At 36.5% G+C, this 21,362-nt stretch overlaps 1 protein-coding gene across 1 annotated transcript in view; it reads right to left on the bottom strand.

Annotated features, from left to right (window-relative positions):
• Nucleotides 1-21,362, bottom strand: part of PDZD8 (PDZ domain containing 8) — a 99,532-nt gene that overhangs the window by 26,062 nt on the left and 52,108 nt on the right. Inside the window, exon 3 of the mRNA XM_003922161.4 lies at nt 20,000-20,102. Coding sequence (XP_003922210.3) covers nt 20,000-20,102 — 103 coding nt within the window. The remainder of the gene's footprint in view (nt 1-19,999; nt 20,103-21,362) is intronic.

Here is a 21,362-nt window from a genome sequence, read left to right on the forward strand (position 1 = left end):
TTGACTGCAAATATTTAATTCACACTGATCTATTCAAGCTTTTTATTTTAAAAAAATCTCAATTTCATTAGTATCCGCATATAAGAAGGAGTTTTCCCTTAAAAAAAAAAAACACTAAAAATTCAAATTTAAAACTGTATTTCAAATTACTTCAAAATTTGATTCATGGTAGTATATGCCATTTACCAGAAAGTTTCATAAGTGATACATGTTTTTATAAACCAGTAAGTGCTTCTTCTTTCATGAGCCACTTCTACATTATCCATATTCAGATAGCTCAATTACTGTAAACCAAATCTCTAAATGAAGGCCAAGGCCCTAAAAATATAGTTATAAAGTTTTTGCTTTTCTCAGGGAAATCTGTAGTTGAGATGAGGACCTTTGTGATACTTTAGGGCAGCAATGGCCTGGAACAACTGGAAAGCTTCCTGCAGGAGGTTTCTTTTTTGAGAACCATGGTGATAAAAGACGGCAGAGAAAGGGCATCTGGCTGTAGAAGAGGGGAACCTTGGGGAAGACACTTCTTAGTGCAGGCCTCCTATTTTATTCAACTACTATTGCACTTGTGTGCAGTGATCTTGTTGCCTGTGTTTTAAAAATAACAGAACCAACTCTTTCATCTCTTATATGGGTTTTATAGACTGGCCAGGGAAACTGCATGTTAGCACACGTTATATGGGAAACCCCAACATATTTCTGTCAAATCAACACCTCTACATTCTCCTCCGCCAGGTCTCTTTTCAGTACCAGGCCAGTTCTCTAATTTCACCTGTTTTCTCACAGGTTAAAAAAACCTGGCTTGCTTTTGCCTCATTTTCAAACTGCCACCACTTAGGGTTTGCTCTGGCTTCCTAATTCCTATTATTCCAGAGAAGTGCACTATTTTTGTTTCATGGCCCTCTGGCTGGATAAACATCCTAAATAAGCAGGGGTAGAATTAGACTAAAATCATATAGACTCTAAAAAAATTTGCTTACATAAATCGAACTTTTGGAAAACATACGTCTGAAAGTAGAAATATTTGTTAATACCAATCAAATACTGTTAATATTCTGGGATTATTCTAATTTTAAAATGGTCTTAAAAGCCATTCTATAATGTAGCATCTAAACATTTCTGTCAGAAAGCCTCTTTAAGTTTATAAAATTTAGTCCTTCTGCTCATGAGAATATAAAAAAGCTCCTTTAGTCAAAGGAACCAAAACTCTACATGCTGCAGATCTTCCAAAGGCGACTGCTTTTGGAAGCACCACCCAAACATGGTGGTGTTTGGAGATGGGGCCTTTGGGGATGATTAAGTCACCAGCGTGGAGCCCTCTTTTATTAATACACTTGTAAGAGAAGTCTGAGAACATCCTTGTTCCTTCTGCCATGTGAGGACATAGAGAAAAAACAGCCAGCTATCAATCAAGAAGGAAGCCTTCAGCAGACAGTGAATCTACTGGTGCCCTGATCTTGGGCTTTCCAGCCTCCAGAAGTGTGAGGAATACATTTCTGTTGTTTATGAGACACTCAGTTTATGTTATTTTTGTTACAGCAGTACAAATGGACATCACTAAAAATCATTTCTTTTTCTTTTTTGCTTGCTCTGTCATCTAGGCTGGCGTACAGTTGCATGATCTTGGCTCACTGCAACTTCCGCCTCCCAGGTTCAAACAATTCTCATGCCATCAGAGTAACCGGGATTACAGGCGTGCACCACTATGCCTGGCTGATTTTTGTATTTTTAGTAGAGACGGAGTTTCACCATGTTGGTCAGACTGGTCTTGAACTGGTCTCAAGTAATCCGCTTGCCTCCGCCTCCCAAAGTGCTGGGGATTACAGGTATGAGCACTGCGCCTGGCCAAAAATCATCATTTTTGAGTGACCAGTGTACAAATCACCTTTGTTTGGCTTGCTTTTGGGACTTGCAACTGAATTCTGAATGTCAGGAACTTGGGCCATTAAGATTAAAGTATAAAATAATTATTTTCAAATTTTGGATTACAATTGAGAGGTCAAAATTTCTAAAACTAAAACAACTTTTTATATTAAATAAGTTACTGAGCTGTTTGCAAGGTGAACTTTGTGTACAACATAGTTGGCAGAAAATACGTTAGAAATGTAACTTTGGTTACATTCTTTGAATGAGTAACTCTGGTTATTTCAGTAAATACCAGATGTCAGATCAATTTGTTTATGGTTAAAGGATACAAATTACTACCAGACAAGGGACAAACAGCTTACTGTAAATCCCAATTAGAGGCAGCAAGAAGGCTGCTGAAGATCTATGGCTAAATTTCCTATTTTAACATACATCACTTTTAAAAATCATAACCATAACCGATGATCCCATCTAAGTCCATTAGTATTTAAACACTTGCAAAGAGACACATATGTTCTTGTTCATTTTCATTCTCTCCTCCTTCCCTTTTTCCTCTAATTCTCTCTTCTCCCACAGTCCCCACAAACATCCTTGAGTGTAAGGTAACGCAAGTAACATTTGGTTCAATTTAGAAGTGACTAAGTTAGAACTAAAATACTATTCCTTAATTTCTGTTTATAAAGCATATTTCAGTAAATCATAATTCTAAAAAGTTCATGAAATAATTTCTATGTTCTAGAACAACAACAACAACAACAACAAAACACATGAAAATAAATAAAACACTGAGCTTCTGAAGGGTCCTGCTGGTATCAATCTAATTTACTTCTAACCCAGGCAGTTTTAACAGCACAAAAGATATAAACTGAAATACTTAATGGGACCCTCAACTAATTGGAAATTATATACTTTGCTCCCAGGAACCCACTATATTCTCAATCATTTTCCATTTAGTTCCATCACTTTTAATAGAAAAAAAAAATGAGATACCACATTGTCATCTTTAAAACTGTCTTACTAGCAAAGAGGATTCACAGTTTGGAGGCACACAATCACACCTTTTTTTTTTTTTTTTTTTTTTTTTTTTTGAGATGGAGTTTTGCTCTTGTTGTCCAGGCTGGAGGGCGATGGCAGGATCTAGGCTCACCACAACCTCCACCTCCTGGGTTCAAGCGATTCTCCTGCCTCAGCCTACCGAGTAGCTGGGATTACAGTCATTCACCACCTTGCCCAGCTAATTTTGTATTTTTAGTAGAGATGGGGTTTCTCCATGTTGGTCAGGCTGGTCTCGAGCTCCTAACCTCAGGTGATCTGCCCGCCTTGGCCTCCCAAAGTGCTGGGATTACAGGCACAAACCACCACATCCAGCCCACATCATCTTTTTCAAAGAAAGTGTAACTCTTTGAAACAGACATACGGCAAATGTCTTGTTCTTATCTCCTGGCATAAAAATTACTATCAATTCCCACAGAACTTTCCAAAAGACCTGTCATTAAGTTTAAATAATTCATAAAGGTATAAAATCAGAAAAGTTCTTAAACTTATAAGCTAGATAAATGAAAAAGAATCTCTCAACTAAGGTGCAGGTAACTGAATCATGGGGGCCAGTCTTTCCCATGCAATTCTCATGATAGTAAATTAAGTCTCATGAGATCTGATGGTTTTATCAGGAGTTTCTGCTTTTGCTTCTTCCTTTTCTCTTGCCACTGCCATGTAAGAAGTGCCTTTTGCCTTCCACCGTGATTCTGAGGCCTCCCCAGCCATGTGGAACTGTTAGTCCCATGAAATCTCTTTTTTTCTAAAATGCCGAGTCTCAGGTATGTCTTTATCAGAAGCATGAAAAGGACTAATACAATAAATTGGTACCAGTAGAGTGGGGTGTTGCTGAAAAGAAACCCAAAAAAATGTGGAAGTGACTTTGTGACTGGGTAACAGGCAGAGGTTGGAACAGTTTGGAGGCCTCAGAAGAAGACAGGAAAATGTGGGAAAGTTTGGAACTTCTGAGGAATTTGTTGAATGGCTTTGCCCAAAATGCTGATAGCAACATGGACAATAAGGTCCAGGCTGAGGTGGTCTCAGATGGAGATGAGAAACTTTTTGGGAACTGGAGTAAAGGTGACTCTTGTTATATTTTAGCAAAGAGACTGGCAGCATTTTATCCCTGCCCTAGAGATTTGTGGAACTTTGAACTTGAGAAAGATGATTTAGGGTATCTGGTGGAAGAAATTTCTAAGCATTCAAGAGGTGACTTGTGTGCCATTAAGGGCATTCAGTTTTATAAGGGAAGCAGAGCATAAAAGTTTAAAAAATTTGCAGCCTGACTATGCGATAGAAAAGAAAAACCCATTTTCCAGGAAGAAATTCAAGCCAGCTTCAGAAATTTTCGTAAGTAGCAAAGAACCTAATGTTAATCCTTAAGACCATGGAGAAAATGTCTCCAGGCCATACTGAGACCTTCAAGGCAGCCCCTCCCATCGCAGACCTGGAGGCCCAGGAGGAAAAAAGTGGTTTTGTGGGCTGGGCCCAGGATCCCCGTGCTGCGTGCAGCCTAGAGACTTGGTGCCCTGTGCCCCAGCTCCTCCTGTTGTGGCTAAAAGGGGCCAATGTACAAACTGGGCTGTGGCTTCAGAGGGTGGAAGCCCCAATCCTTGTTGAGCCTGTGGGTGCATGGAAGTCAAGAACTGAGGTTCTTTCCTACATTTCAGAAGATGTATGGAAATGCCTGGATGCCCAGGCAAAAGTTTGCTGCAGGAGTGGGGCCCTCATGGAGAATCTCTGCTAGGGCAATGTGGAAAGGAAATGTGGGGTCAGAGTCTCTACAAAGTCCCTACCAGGGCACTGCCTAGTGGAGCTGTGAAAAGAGAGCCACCGTCCTCTAAACCCCAGAATGGTAGATCCCCCAACATCTTGCACCATCTTGCCTCAGATGCTCAATGACAGCCCGTGAAAGCAGCCAGGAGGGAGGCTGTACTCTGCAAAGCCACAGGGATGGAGGTGGCTAAGACCATGGGAACTCACTCTTGCAGCAGTGTGACCTGGATGTGAGACCTGGAGTCAAAGGAGATCATTTTGGAGCTTTAAAATTTGACTGTCCTGCTGGATTTCAGACTTGCATGGGTCCTGTAATTCCTTTGTTTTGGCCAATTTCTTATTTGAAATGGCTGTATTTACCCAATACCTGTCCCCCAATCTAGGAAGTAACTAGCTGCTTTTGATTTTACAGACTCACAGGCGAAGAGACTTGCATTGTCTCAGATGAAACTTTGGACTGTGGACTTTTGAGTTAATGCTGAAATGAGTTAAGACTTTTGGGGGACTGTTGGGAAGCCATGACTGGTTTTGAAATGTGAGGACATCGGATTTGGAGGGGCTAGAGGCAAATGATATGGTTTGGCACTGTCTCCACCCAATTCTCATCTTGAATTGTATCTCCAAGAATTTCCATGTGTTGTGGGAGGGACCCAGGGGGAGGTAATTGAATCACAGGGGCCAGTCTTTCCCATGCCATTCTCATGACAGTGAATTGTCTAAGGCTATCTGATGGGTTTAAGAGGGGTTTCTGCTTTTGTTTATTTCTCATTTTTCTCTTGCTACCACCATGTAAGCAGTGCCTTTCACCTCTCGCCATGATTTTGAGGACTCCCCAGCCATGTGGAACTTGTAAGTCCAATTAAATCTCCTTTTGTTCCCAGTTTCAGGTACATCTTTACCAGCAGTGTGAAAATATACTAATGCAGTACCTGTAAAGAATTGATTCCAGGACCCCGTGGACATCAAAATCTGCTGATGCTCAAGTCCTAGAGTCAGCCCTGTGGAACTCATAGATACAAAACATCCATGTCTGTGGACTCTATATCCCACAAATACTGTATTTTCCATCTGCTGCTGACAGAATACAAAGATGCAGAACCCTGAGATAATAGGCTGTCAACTATATATTTAAAAAATATTCTTGGCCAGGTGCGGTGTCTCATGCCTGTAATCCTAGAACTTTGAGAGGCTGAGGTGGGCGAATTACCTGAGGTCAGGACTTTGAGAGCAGCCTGGCCAACATGGTGAAACCCTATCTCTACTAAAAATACTATAATTAGACAGGCATGGTGGTATGCACCTCTAATCCCAGCTACTCAGGAGGCTGAGACATGAGAATTGCTTGAACCCGGGAGGCAGAGGTTGCAGTGAGCTGAAATTTTACCACTGCACTCCAGCCTGGGCAACAGAGCAAGACTCTGTCTCAAAAAAAAAGGAGGGGGGGTACATTTGAATAATATAAGGAATGAATCCTAAATTATCTCACATGTTAAAGATCCCAAATCTGGAAATCTAAAATCTGAAAATGAGCATTTCCTTTGAATGTCATGTCAGTGATAAAGTTTCAGATTTCAAAGTGTTTCAGATACCTGGATTTGGAATGCTCAACTTGAATAATACCTGAATTTTCACAAATTAACATTTAATGGATAGATGAGAAGCTGCTGAAGTCAGCCTGTCCTGAGAACTAAGGCAGATTTAAAATTAGTTTTTGAAGAAAAACTTCAATGTCATCTTGCATGGCTTTGTTCTAAGAATTGGGTTTGTGTTCTGGGTCTAACATTGACTAGTTTTGTCACCTTAGGCAAGTGATTTAGCCCTGTGAGCCTTAATCATAAAACAGTGACGCCCAGTATCTACTATACTGGGTTGTTGTCAACATTAAATGAAACTATGGGCATAAACATCTGGCACAATCCAGGTACAGGTACTTCTGTTATCTCCCCTTAGGAAGACTTCCTTCTGGATGAAAATACAAATGACTCCCCTCAATCTTCAAAATGGAATGCCAGCTTGGCCATTTGATAACTTGGTTTCTAAAGCAACTGGATAGTAAATTAGGACTGCATCCATTGGTTATTTCATCTAAGAGAAAAGAAAGATCTAAAAGTATAATATGAAAAAGTAAACTCTATTATATAAATACAACCAATCTAAGAGATCTAAGGAATAAAAATGGTCCTCTGCTCAGGTTCAAAAGCCTGTTAGGAAAATAATTACATCTTAATGATTATCTTGCAATATACTTAGGTTTCTTATTTTCTCTTCTAAAATATGATTGATGTTTTGATTGGAAATAAATTTAAATTTTATACAACCATTCCAGCGAAATAAAAAGTTCAGAAAAATATGCAGAGGCCTAGGTTGTTAGGTGAACAATACAGTAGAACTTTCTTGCCCTTTTTAATTCCTTTGTCAAACAGAAACAGCTCTTATTTTAAAAATGAATCACCAGGTCAGGCTTCAGGCTCATATAGTATCACTCTACTTCTGTAGGTGATTTACATCTTACTCAGGAAGTGTAAGAGCCTTAGGTACAGATAGTATTTTTGTTTTTTGTTTTAAACGAATAAGGTTTCTTTTTTAAAAAATAATTTTTAATCTTGAAATAATTTAAACCTTACACAAAGATTGCAGAACTAGTAAAGAATTCCCATTTATCCTAAATCCAGATTTTCCAATTGTTAACATTTTGCCACATTTGTTTCTCTCTGCATATTATTTTTCTGAACCATTTGAAAATAAATTAAGACATATGATGTCCTTAACCTCTAAATACTTAAGCACGTATTTTCTAACAAAGACATTCTCTCACATAACCACAGTATGATTATCAGAGTCAAAAAGTTAACATTGGGATAATACTATCATCTAATCTACAGACTTTATTCCAGCTGGAATATAATTCTGAAATATGAACCAATAGTCTTTTATCTTTGCATAGTCTTTGACCAAGGGATTACTTATAACAATAGTAAACGATTGCCTATTGGCTACTTATATTTTTAAGAACACACAAGCATATTCTGTATGTGAATAATGGGTGTTTGTGTATGTTTACCCAGTTTGCCTAAAAAGTTAACAGTGGTCTCTCCAAGCATTGGAATTATGGTTGACTTTTATAGTCTTCTTTATAGCTTTCTAATTTTTTTTAAATGAAGAAAAACTGCCCATACTAATTTCTAAACATATATATAATTTTTATGTTACACAGGTTGATTTTGGTAAAATATGCACATTTCTACAAATTTCACAAATGAGTATGTCATCATGAAAATTAAAAATCTGTTTCATGATAATTCCTTTTGCTCATTGGCTTCCTACTTAAACTTCTGACAACATTCTCATTATTGATCAACTTATAAAAGATAATTCACACATCATTCATTTAGGAAAAAAGCCATCTGCCCATGCTCTAGATAACCTTAAAAAAAAAAAACCAATTATCCAGAAGTACTCTTATTTACAGTGATTAATAAAACATCCTTATCTCTTCCAGCATAAGGCATATTGTTTACACATAAACAACTTTCAAATATAACCACCTATTTCTCTAGTACAATCCAGTATCAGTAAACCAACATGCTTACAAATGGGAAACACAGCTGTTCCCAAACCAGCTTTAAACTCTACACCTGTTCAATATTTTTGAGAAATACATAATAACTTATGAAAATACTACCAAGACGGGTTTAACAGGACATATGAATTAAGCATTGCTGTTGCCACTCCTTTCCACTTACCTGTTTGAAGGCAAAAACAAAAATTTTAAACTAGTTTTACTTTAGCTTATTCATTTTAAAATACCTTCAATTAGTATATTTAAGAACTTCACATTAACAGCAAAACTGCAAACAGGTGAAAAGCTAGACATCTCAAACAGTGAAGTATCATGAATTACTTCCTAAATGTTTGAAAATTTCATTATTAACTATAACTATCTAGAAGTACTAATGTCCATTCTATGACATTAAGATTCTTTATTCCTAAAAAGTTCTTAATTTCTTATCTTACACATTCTTGACATTTAAATGTTTGTCCATGTTTTAATCTGTTGAGATGGGCAGCAGCTATTGATCTCCATCCTCCTTGTAACAGCCCTTAATAAACTTGCTGATATTCTCAAGTCATTATTTGAGAACACTATCTTAAAAAACAACAACAATAACACTATCTTGTGATTGAGAAGGATACTCTCCCTGATCTCCTCACCTTGTTACTGGAAGGACTTAAAACGGTCTTATAAACTTGCACAAGAAAAAATAAATAAAATAAAAGGGACTGGGAGTAGGGGATTTGTAAGGACACACAAAATATGTGCACCAAAAACCATAGGAGCAAAATAGGTCAATTAGGTCAAGTTCAATAATAATATTATGTGCCAGGTATTATGCTAAGCGTTTTTCATACATTTAACCCTTATACCCTGTAAGGCAGTTACTAATACCTCTACTGTAGAGGTTATGAAATACCTTGCTCATAGTCATAAAGCCAGAGTGGAAAAAGCTAGATTTGAACCCAGGTATATAGGACACCATCTGTGGAAATGATATAGTACTAGTTAAGAACATCAGCAGTGGAGTCATACTGCCTGGGTTTGCTGCAGACTGTCTTGACTGCAAGCTACCTGGGTGATATGGATAAATTACTTGTCTTTGCATCTTAATTTTCTCATATATAAAACAGAGATAATAATAGTGCCTATTATCATGGTATTGTTCAATGAGGATTAAATGTTTAATGCATGTGAAATCTTAAAACTAAGACTGGCACAGAAAAATTGTGGAAACTTGTAATTGCTAATTATCACTGGACTGAATATATGTGGACAGGGAGCTGAATACTACTGCAAGACCTCTCATTACATCTCTCTAATGCTTTAGGAAAGTGTTTATCTCATAGTTTTGCATCTGTGTATGGCTCAGAAAATCAGCTATTTGGCTAAGCGGATTTTTATAGGAAGGTGCTACTGTGCCTTGAGAAGGATGTTTTAGCTAGTGAGACTGTATAGACTGTGTGAATCAATTTTAGTTGAATTAAGAGTAAACTGCAGGATTCTGAGAAACATAACCTGAAAATATTGTTTAAGTTTTATGAATGTTACCTCCTTTAACTTGCTCTTTCAAAATATTTAGATTCTTACTACAATACTGTGAAACTACTTTGCTGCTCTTTATCCTATATGAAAAAAAGAGATCTTAAAAACATAGCATAAACCTCAAATAAAGCATTCAACTTACTAGTTAAGATACTAAAAGGTGAAATCACATCAGTAAATTTTTTTTTTTAAAAAACCATAGATCAAAGCACCACATGAAAAACAGTCCATCTCTACACTGACCTTTGGTAGTCACTATACCTCAAACAGCTTGTACAGAATGAGACCCTCTTTCTCCTTTCCTTCTCCCTCCTTATAGCTCATCTTTCTGGCTTCCTTGCTCACTCCAAAACCTACTCCATTCCCAGTGGTATCCAAGCCACACAGACTCTATTTTCCATTTCCATTGCCACCTTTCTGGTTTAGACTTTCATTAGCCCTCACCTCTACTTTTCAGGTCTTTATGCTATCAAATCATCCTTGATTTTATCCATTGCTGCCAGGTTCAATAAAAACATTACTGACTACTATGTGCTAAATACTGTGCTAGACATTTTAATATATAGAATCTCATTTAACTTTCATACAACCATATGAAACATCAGTCCCATTTTATAGAATAAAGTACTTGTGGATGAAATGTGTTTAGGGACTCTGAGTAAGGTCATGCTGGAAAAAGTGGCCTAGCTGAGACAAATCCAGCTCTAAGTTTGCCTGAAGAAAGATTCTGGTAACGTTTTCATTCTAAAAGCCTCCAGAGGCCCAACAGTCTTGGAGAGTAACAGCCAAACTTCTTAAAGTGGTATTTAAAGTACTCTATAATGTGGTCCAAACTTTTTATTCTTGTTTTGCATAACTTCCTATGCTGTCATATTGTTTAGCCAACTTGAACAACTGACTCTATCCCAATGATACTCAAATAGTCTTACTCTTAGCTGGGAATTTTGCTATGGCCTCATTTTGAAATGGCCTCTATGCCATTTCAAAATCCTATATATAATATGAGGTTTGGTTCAAATGTCACCTCCTTAATATATTTTCTAGTTTTTCCAAAGATGTTACTTCTCCCTCACTTGGAACCTCACAGTACTAGCAATACTTATAGCACTGATGATCTTATTTCCTTACTACTTACTTCCTTGAAGGGAAAGATGATACAATGCCTTACACCTCATATTAAGTTTCTTCTTCTTATACTCATAGTGCTTTCCATTAATTTGACTGGAGAGTTTATGTTTGTATATTTTGACATAACTTCCTATTCTTTTCCCAGCATCTTAAAATCATAGTAAACGTACTTAGAAAACCTAAGACAGAGAACTACATCCCTCATTTTTAATCAAGATGAACTTTAAGAGTAGAAATGTTACATAGGATTTACTATTAAAGCTTGAAGCATTTAGTTTATTTAAAGAAGCCAAACTATAGAACATTATAGATGGCTAAAATTTCATTGAGTCCCTACTGTATTCACAAGTATTATCAAATTGAACTAAACCTGAGTTTTCATAAAAACTGACATTTTGAAAAAAAAGCTTTATTTGCTTTAATCTTCCTCTTCCTTTTGATAAGATTAAGACTGTAAATGGCAAATGGTTAAACAGGAGCACCAAAATGCTATCCGCAAGGCATCTGGCCTTAAAAAAAACACCAAAATGCTAACTCTGAGGCATCTGGCTTAACGTATTTATAAGTTTGTCTGTCTCAGATACTCTTGAGTATCTGAACCACAGTTCTTTAAGAAGCTCTTTTATATTCTTTGTATGTACATTCAACAATACATGATAGAGGTGGACTTTGTAGATGCACTGAATTTCATTCAGCAAGACTTCTAAAACTCTCCAAAACTGAAAGGGAAATAAGGCAAGTAAAATTTTAGATTATACCTCATCATTTTATTTAGGCTACATTAAACTATACACACAGATTAAGAAATATTTTTGATGTTTTCAATAATGTCAGAAATAATTTATGTGCCACATCTGTAAACCAAAATCCTCACTCTAAAAATCAGGTTTTTCACAAAATTACTATTAAGCAGTAAAGCTCTCATTTTGTGGACTTCCTTACCCTAAACATTTTTATTTGGTTAAAACATACAAGGAATAGCCTTGAAGATGGAAAGGAAATAGAAATATGACTAAAAGTCATGCTACAACTCTGAAGGTCTGGAAGAAAAAAGGTTGTGGTTGAATAAAGGCCCTTGGTCAGGAAGCCAGCCTTAGTCATACCAAAAACATATCCTAACAAACTCATACAAAAACCTTTCCTACCAACTGAATGCCATGTGCTATGAGCAAAACATCACAGTACCTGCTGATATGGAAGATATTGCTGGAGACAATACAGATATTATCATAGAAATATAAATGTGAAATCCCAACTGTGATAAGCATTACCAAGGAGTTTCATGATGGTTAGGAAAGGTTTCCCAGAAGAAATGATTATTAGTGTTTTACTAATAGGTTCTAAGAGAACAGAAAACTGAGTATTTAATAAGGAAGGCCTTTAAAATAGAGGATGGCTACTTGGTGACAGAATAGCTGAGTACCAAACAGGAGACACTGAATAAACTCAGATATTAGTAACAGTAAGAAGTTACTATTTGGCTGGAAGGAAGAAGGGTGAGGAAGAAGAGGTGGTATTACTAGAGGCCAGGGACTAGAGTATCAAGTAGAAGCTGGAAGTATGGTGGGCCTGTCCTGTCAGAAGCATGAAGCCATGAAGGAGAAAGAATGGCTGTCAGACACATTGTCCAATGCCGAGGGGAAAGTTCACTCCCATTCCCATCAGTGCTTTACATTGGTCAAATCCAGCTGAAATACAGTCTGCTAAGGTCATCCCTCTCACAGCATACAGCAGTGAAGGGCAGAAAAATGTATCTGAGGGCAAACAAGCTAAGGTCAAACACAAGCAGAGATCAGATGAATGAGTTAACCACAGGTTTGTATGGGGAGAAATGAGTTGCGGGACGGGGGTACATGTACCATGGCTGTATAGTGGACAGAGAGTATGGCAAGTATGGAGAAGTGAAACACAGCCTGCATGGTTAAACTGGAGAATGGCAGGGGAGAAAGGAAGGCTGGAGAAATACATAGGGACCAGGCCTGGGCTGGAATTTGTTATCCTAAAATATGCAATCAGAAACCACCGAGGCAGGCAATTGACAGAATCAGATTTTTATCTCAAAAGTTCACTGATCCTTCCCTTTTCCTCCCAGGACATTCACTAAACTGCAACATGTCAGAAATTCTGCTAGGTGCAGGATACATAGTATAAAAACAACATAGCATATTTGTGTCTCTGTGAAGTCTACTAGCGTCTAGCATGCTGGATTATGGAAAACCTTTTAGGTATTCTTTCAGCATAAATCATCTGATTATCATCATGAACATGATATTTATCTTCATTACACCACAGATTTAGTTCCAGTAAATTTGCTGATTATCCTACTGTTTACTTTTTGTATTTATATGCTTCCATTAGTAACTCACCCATCTTTGTCTTTTCAGCTGAAGAACACTATTTTTTTCCCATCCATTTATCTTTATATGGCTATCTCATTTCCGTGTTAATTATTTGTCCTCACCCTATCCAGTTCTGTTTTAAAATCCTTGTATTATAGCAACCATAAATGCACAAATAATTTATTCCCAGAGAATTTCATAGTTTTAAAATAAGTGTATAAAAAGATTTCATTTTGTGACACTTCTCATGAAAACTCAAATTTCTTGTTTTGGAAGCACAGTGACATATTATCTATTTCTTTAAGAATCCTAGATTTCATTTAAGTATAGTTTGGATTTCTTTCTTACATACTTGTCCTGCGAGCTCTTCCTTCATATTCTACCTCTTAACTTGGCACTTCCTATGTGTAAATCTAAAGATTATACTGTACATTCCTTCTTTGAGATCTATGCTGTCCAATATGGTACCCACTAGTCACATGCAGCTTCTGAGCACTGGGAATGTAGCTGAAATTCAACCTATGCTGTAACTGTAAAATATATACCAGACTTCAAAGACTTTTTATAAGGATGTAAAATATCTCATTGATTTTTATCTTGATTACATGTCAAAATGACCAGGTTTGAGATATATATGGTTCAAATAAAACATTACTAAAATTAATTTCGCCTGCTTATTTGTTTTTTTATAGTGTCCACTAGAAAATCTAAAATTACATAAATGCATTATATTTCTGTTAGTGCTATTTTAAGTCATTTATGAAAATTTATCAAAGTCTTGGACTCAAGCATTCAGGATGCTATACCTGGTCATCCTTACCCTGTTTCCCACATCTTTAAGCCAGATCTACTTGCAACAAAATATTCTCCTAGGAATTAGATGTTCCAGGAAACTTTGGTATGGATCTTCTTCAAAAGCTCTCAGAAAGTTTAAAATGCACTTACTGTTTTCATTTCTTCTATATGCTCATTTACCATCTTTACATTAGACAGGAATGATTTCCCTAAATGCTGTTTTTTCTCCCAACTGATTACTTTTCCTTTACACTAAGTCTTTACTGTATTCAACTGTCCTAATAATTACTCTAGAAGTAAACGAAGACTCACTGGGCACTATAATAAGCCAGACTGTGTCTGAATCAGGCTTAATCTTAGGCAAGTGAACACGGGTGATGGTATTTTGAAGCCCCTTGCATTCAAATCCCATCTCCCCATAATTTCAGATCGCTCCTGAACTCTGTTCTAAAATGATTCAATTATCACTACGAATTATTACAATACCATTCATAGTCTAGTTTTTGTTAGAGGTAGTCAGATTTAATAAAACAGGTTTAGATCCTATAGTCAGAAGATTTTGGCTCTTTGTATATGGGAAAAGTATTTCATAGATTCTAAAGTGCTACATATGTTAGATACTTTGTTTGCATATCTTGTTTCTTACCCTGGCAGTGGTTCTTAGAAAACAGGTATTATCTCCTCATCTCTTTAACTGTATGAGTGTGTTTAAAAATTGATGGGAGCCTGATATCAATTATTTACCTTCCCAAATCGGATTCTTGAAAAAATTAGGCTTTGATGAGAAAACAAAGCTTTCTTTTCTAGAGAAGAAAAAAATACCACTCAAATCAAACAGAAAGAAAACATCCAAAATCTAGGAGGTGAATTCTTAGCAGACTTTACAATTTTAGATAAGGAGGACCTCATCTAAAGCCCTTCTTATAACAGTTGCCAGTGAATACCACATAACACTCTAAAAGAATATACTGTTCTGATTAAGAGCTCCAATATGTCACTTACGGATTCTCCCTGTTAGCTGAGTGCTTTTCAGGGATTCATTATTCCTTGCTTTTCAGGTAGATTTGAAGTAGAATGTCATCTCCTAATGCCTTTAACCACAGTTCCCTCTGGAACCTGCATACTGGGGTACAAAAGGTATGAAGTACTTCTACTCTTTTATTTATACAGACAAATGATTGTTCTCTCTTCTGCCCATCTGTTCTAAATTAAGAGACCCAAAAGCTTCTTTTAGAATTTCCCCTCCATTTCAAAACAGGAAAAAAATTCATATTCATCCTTCCTTTCTGATAGTGACACATTTATATACCAATATTGTTTGGGTTTTCAACCTCATGTCTCTACTTAGAGAACGAAATACTTGGTCTCTTAAGAAAGGCAATTGCTATCAAGTATCTGAAGGCAGAGTGTGGTAGGTTGAAGGAAGATGGAGAGTCAGGTTAGTATCAGAAAATGTACATAAAAGCTTGTTTCTAAAACCAGAATTCCTTACATCCTTTTATTTGGAACGAAAGAATAGGTGGGTGTTTGTAGTAGCCCCTACTGCCTTTTCCTTTACCTCAGAATTCCCAGATTCAGAGGTTCCAGAGCCCATTTTCATGGTGACTTCTCTTCTGCCCAATGGCCTCAAACATTCCAAGTTGAAGGAATAGAGTTGGAATAGAACAATCTATGAGAAGAATCAAATGAGTCAGTGTGGACAGATGATTAAAAGTAGATAGAGAGGACACAGGCAGACTAGCTAAAATAGGAAGAGAGAGGGAAAGAGAACAAAACTTTTATTAATAATTTATTTTGTGTCTGAGGCTGGGCGTGGTGGCTCATGCCTGTAATTCCAGCACTTTGGGAGGTTGAGGGTGGGTCACCTGAGGCCAGGAGTTCGAGACCAGCCTGGCCAACATGGTGAAAACCTGCCTCTACTAAAAATACAAAAATTAGCCGGGTGTAGTGGTGCATTCCTGTAGTCCCAACTACTTGGGAGGCTGAGGCAGGAGAATTGCTTGAACCTGGGAGGTGGAGGTTACAGTGAGCCGAGACTGCACCACTGCATGCCAGCCTGGGCGACAGGGCTAGATTGTCTCAAAAACAAAAACAAAAACAATGTATCTTCTGTCTGGAACCAGGGGTAAAGCAAGTGGGTGGTCAGTGGCAAGGAAACTCAAATTCTGGGAAGGTAAAACTTAGGATCTCTTTCTTTCAAATAATGTGTGCTAATGTGACATTTATGTGGTCTGTGTGGCTAACAAGGCACACAATAGTGATTCATATGTATCTTAATATATGTCAGATTAATTTATCGTGAATTTTATTTGCAAGCACTACACATTGTACAGACATTTATAGATAGTTTTTATAGTTTACTACTAAAATATTAAGGCCTGAAACTTTTTAAAATCTGAAAACTCCTTAAATTTCTTTCTTAGTGAAAGTTAAGCAAAGTATGATCACCAAACCTGAATACTGCAATAGACTGAAATAAATTACAAATTGGATTGTCTTTTTCTGGTGTGGTAAAGAAATTTTTAGTATTTACTCTGTCACCGCTAATTTTTGCTTAAGTCTAATATCTAATTTACTTGTATCTCAGCTATCTTGGTTTATAGGATTCTCATGATAAATCTTTATTATTTTCAAAAAACAAACACAATCATAAGGCACCTCATCTACTCTATGAGCTCTTTTATTTTATGTATGAGCTAAGCAGGGCACTGCTCTGTGTTTGCTCCAAACTTTTCTTGGGTTTCTAATAATGTATTTCTAAAATAGGCTTTATGCAGGCTATTCACTAAATTGCTCTTTGCAGTTTCTCCCTTATATCCCAATTTATAAAAAAAATCCCTTAAAAAGTCATGGCCAGGTTCAATCATTGTGGCAGACAGTGTGGCGATTCCTCAAGGACCGAGAAATAGAAATTCCATTTGACATAGTAATCCCATTACTGGGTATGTATCCAAAGGATTATAAATCGTTCTACTATAAGGACACATGCACACGAATGTTCACTGCAGCACTGTTTACAATAGCAAAGACCTGGAAGCAACCCAAATGCCCATCGATGATAAACTGGACAGGGAAAATGTGGCACATATACACCATGGAATACTATACAGCCATCAAAAGCAACAAGTTCGTGTCCTTTGTAGAGACATGGATGAACCTGGAAACCATCATTCTCAGCAAACTGACACAAGAACAGAAAATCAAACACCGCATGTTCTCACTCATAGCTGGGTGTTGAACAATGAGAACACATGGATACAGGGAGGGGAGCATCACACACTGTGGTTTGTAGGGGGGAAACAGGGGAGGGACAGCGGGGGCGGGCAGTTGGGGAGAGAGAGCATGGGGAGAAATGCCAGATATAGGTGATGGGGAGGAAGGCAGCAAACCACACTGCCATGTGTGTACCTATGCAACAGTCTTGCATGTTCTTCACATGTACCCCAAAACCTAAAATGCAATTAAAAAAAAAGTCATGGCCAGGTGTTATGACTAGTTCCTTTATACCCAGAACTTTGGGAGGCTGGGGTGGGAGGACTGCCTGAGGACAGGAGCTCAAGATCAGCTTGGGCAACACAGCAATACACTGTCTCTACTAAAAAAAAAAGGTGTAATGGCATACACCTGCAGTCCCAGCTACTCCAGAGGTAGAAGTTGAGGTGGGAGGATAACTTGACCCCAGGAGTTGGAGGCTGCAGTGAGTCATTATTGTGCTGCTGCACTCTAACCTGGGTGACAGGGCAAAACCCTGTCTCTAAAAAAATAAAAAATGAAAAGGTCACCAAATAGATTTGAGTTGTTTTCTTGCGGACTGGCTACATAAAAGTCAGTCGTAACTCCTGGTTCTCCTTTGCGTTCTACTTCTACAAAGGCAGAAAAATTAAAATGGCTTCTCATACTGTACTTCCTTGCTTCTAAGGAAGCCATATGACTCACTTCTGGCCAATGAGATATTAGTAGAAATCCCTGGGAGGAACTTCCAGGAAAGTTTTAAAAAGGACATGGCTGACATGTGCTTTTGGCCAGCTTTAGACCACACCCCTTTTCTTCAAAGGTAAATTCCTAAGGGTGTCTTAGACATCTTGCAACCATGAGAGCAAAAAACCCATGCTAAGGAAGATGAAGGAGGAAGCTATGTTCTTCAATTACAGTGTTATACTCCTTTAAAAACTCAAGGCACACTTAAAGTATGGCAAGAATTAAGCTTCTTTTATTCTGCATGTTCATTATAATTAGTGACTAACTTCAATGAAGAAATTTCAACATAAAGAATGATTTAAAACTAGAGATTGTATTTATACAAAGAGAGCATCCTAAACTCATCAAATAATTTAGCATAATTGTTTTTTAACAATGTTCTATTTTCTACCCATATTTGTAATACATTACAAATTATCAAAATCTATTCCCTGATGTTTTATGTTGTCTTAAAGAACATGCTAATTCTCCTCCCTAGGAATATTAAATTCAGACATAAGTAATTTAACGCCTGTAGACACTGTTGCTGACATTTTGAACATCAGATCTAATTAATAACCTAGAATTCTTTCCTCAAAACTACTTATGACATATGCTAAGAAGTAAAATAATGAAAAGATTAATGTCTTACCAACCTTTGCTATAAAATATTAGAACCATCTAATCTCATATCTTTGCAAATATAATAAAGGATATTGAAAATGCCAATAGCAGTGGCAAGTTATGACCAATTCAAAGTAAAGCCAAAAATTTAGCTGGACAAAAACAATAATGCTTCTTCATGCAGTTATGTATTTCAAAATAAATTCTAATGCCAGTTATTTCATTCTTCTGAGGAATTGCTTCAAATTGTTTGAGATACTAACATAAAGAAAGTTGGGGCAAGATCAGCCACCAAAAAAAGGGGAAATTTTTCATGAAACCTCTATTTTGACCATGTCATTACCATGCTCAAAATCTTCAACAGCTCCCCACTGCTTTCATAAATCCAAACTCTATGGGCCAACCATCCTCCATTTCCAGTTTTACTTGCCCCTACCTCTCCACTCTGATCCAAATTGCCCTGTTTCTCTCAAAATAATTTCATACTGCCCAATGTTTATATAAAGATGTTCATAACAATTAATACATAAGTAAATTAGAAACAATTAAAAAGTCAAAGGAATTTCCATAAAAATACTACATAGTAGTCCAATAAAGATTTAGCAGGATTTTGACTGTTACTTTGTAGTACTGGGAACATACTTCTACTAAAAATAATTACTGTTTACCTGAAATTCAGATTTAACTGGGTGTCCTCTATTTTCTCTGGTAAGCCTGCTCCAGTGTCATCTCTTTAGAGTCACGAGATCTAAAGAATGTCCTTTATCATAACTTATAATTTAGATCACGAGATCTAAAGAACGTCCTTTATCATAACTTAAAATTCCTCTGTCATACCCCTTCATGGCACTTGTCAATCTTTGGGAATAGCTTTGTTCACTTTTTTTGTTTACCATTGTAGATCACTTCCTCCCTCTTCTAATTAATCCCCACATCACAATTCTACCCCATGTTAGTATCACAGAACAGGGTTTTCTTTTTTGTCTTGAACAGTTTATCTCGCATCTAAAACAGTACCCAGCACAAAGTAAGTGCTCATAAAATATCTGTCCAATGAATGAATAATGAATACTCTGAATTCACATCTTCAAAAGTGTTTAGTTAAAATTATTTCCTTCTAATTTCATAACTGCAGCAATCTTAAAGTTCTAAAAGGAAAACTAGTTGGACTAGGTTTCTTATGCAGGTAATATGAATACTAACTATAGTTTCATGTGATTTACTTTATCACTGAGGTTGTATTGTAACAAGACAAATAAATAAGAACTGTTCATAACTATTTGCACATGACCAAAAATAACTCTAGGAATACAGAAACAGTAATAAAAGCACACTTATAAAATAGACCTTTATACAGATAAAAATCACTGCAAATCCATTTTACCGTCTTAATAGAACTCCTTTGTTTTTCTTCCCAAACACTACTGCTTAATTCAAGTGTGCAGTGAACATTTGCCTCTCTGTCATAGGATCCAAAAATAAGTAACCTGCAGAATAAAACAAAACAAAGGAGAATATTATGCTTGTTATATTCATTAAAATTTTTCTTTCTGATCATTATAACAAGAAACAATACATTACTCCACTACTATTATAGCTTTAGTAAGAGAAAAAAAATTAAGTCAAATATTTTATACACCCTCTAGTGGAAACATGAAGTAAAGCTAAAATTTGGTGAGATTCCAGCAGCTAAGTTAAACAAATACAAAGTATTATCTACTCATTAAGTAAAGAAATTGACCAAATATTTATATGTAGCAGCAACAGCTATATATCTTCAAAACAGACTATTGAATTAAAAAAAAACAAACAAGATGCAGAATAATGCATCTAGTATACCATCAACTGTAAAACACACACACACACAAGTGTGATAAAATTTCTTATAAACACACACACACACACACACACACACTCTTCATCTACGAATATGATCTCAGGAAAATGATTTAACTTTTCTAAGCCCCCCTCTTCTAGAAACTCTGGGCAAAAATAGTACTTACCTCTGAGAACTATCGTAAAAGACAATGCACACAAGACATTTAGCATAGTGCCTAGTAAACACTAAGTGCTCAATAAATGTTTGTTATTTCTATTACTGTCTTGAAAGCAATTGTCAAGGAATACTGACATCACATAATTTTACTGTTTAACATTTGGATCTAAAAAAGACATATGAGGTCCAATCACAAGATTATATAAAATAATTTTTATTATTGAAGAAAAAACTCATGTGTCCAACTTCTATATTATCTAGCCTCAAAATCAGAATGTAAATCTGCCAACTTGTTTCAGCAGTAAGCTTGAGAATAGCTTTAACACTAACAAACATGTTAGCTATTACTCTATTATCTCTCTATGAAGATCATGAGGTAGTAATAGATAATGAAAAAGTGGGTAAAACACATGAGAGCAATTTGAAAAAAACTGTGCCTACAGGTTAAAGACCTCAAGTAAATCATGTCCATACTCCACAAACTAGAGTCACAAACAGAAGCCTGAATAAACTCATGGTGAAAAATCAAACCAAAACAAACAAAAACAAACCTCTAAAATTCTTAAGTTCTAGACAATTCTTAAAGAATCTTAAAAGAAACTTTAAACTTAGTGCTTAACAACCTATTACCAAAAACAAGGCAGTCCAAATACACAGAGGATTCTTAATTATAAAATACTAGGTTTAGGGAAAAAATGAGAATTTACATTCATTAAAGCTCTGCTGCCACCATCTGTTCAAAAAATAAACT

Source organism: Saimiri boliviensis, chromosome 12 (assembly GCF_048565385.1).
Source record: "Saimiri boliviensis isolate mSaiBol1 chromosome 12, mSaiBol1.pri, whole genome shotgun sequence".
Lineage (NCBI taxonomy): Eukaryota > Metazoa > Chordata > Mammalia > Primates > Cebidae > Saimiri > Saimiri boliviensis.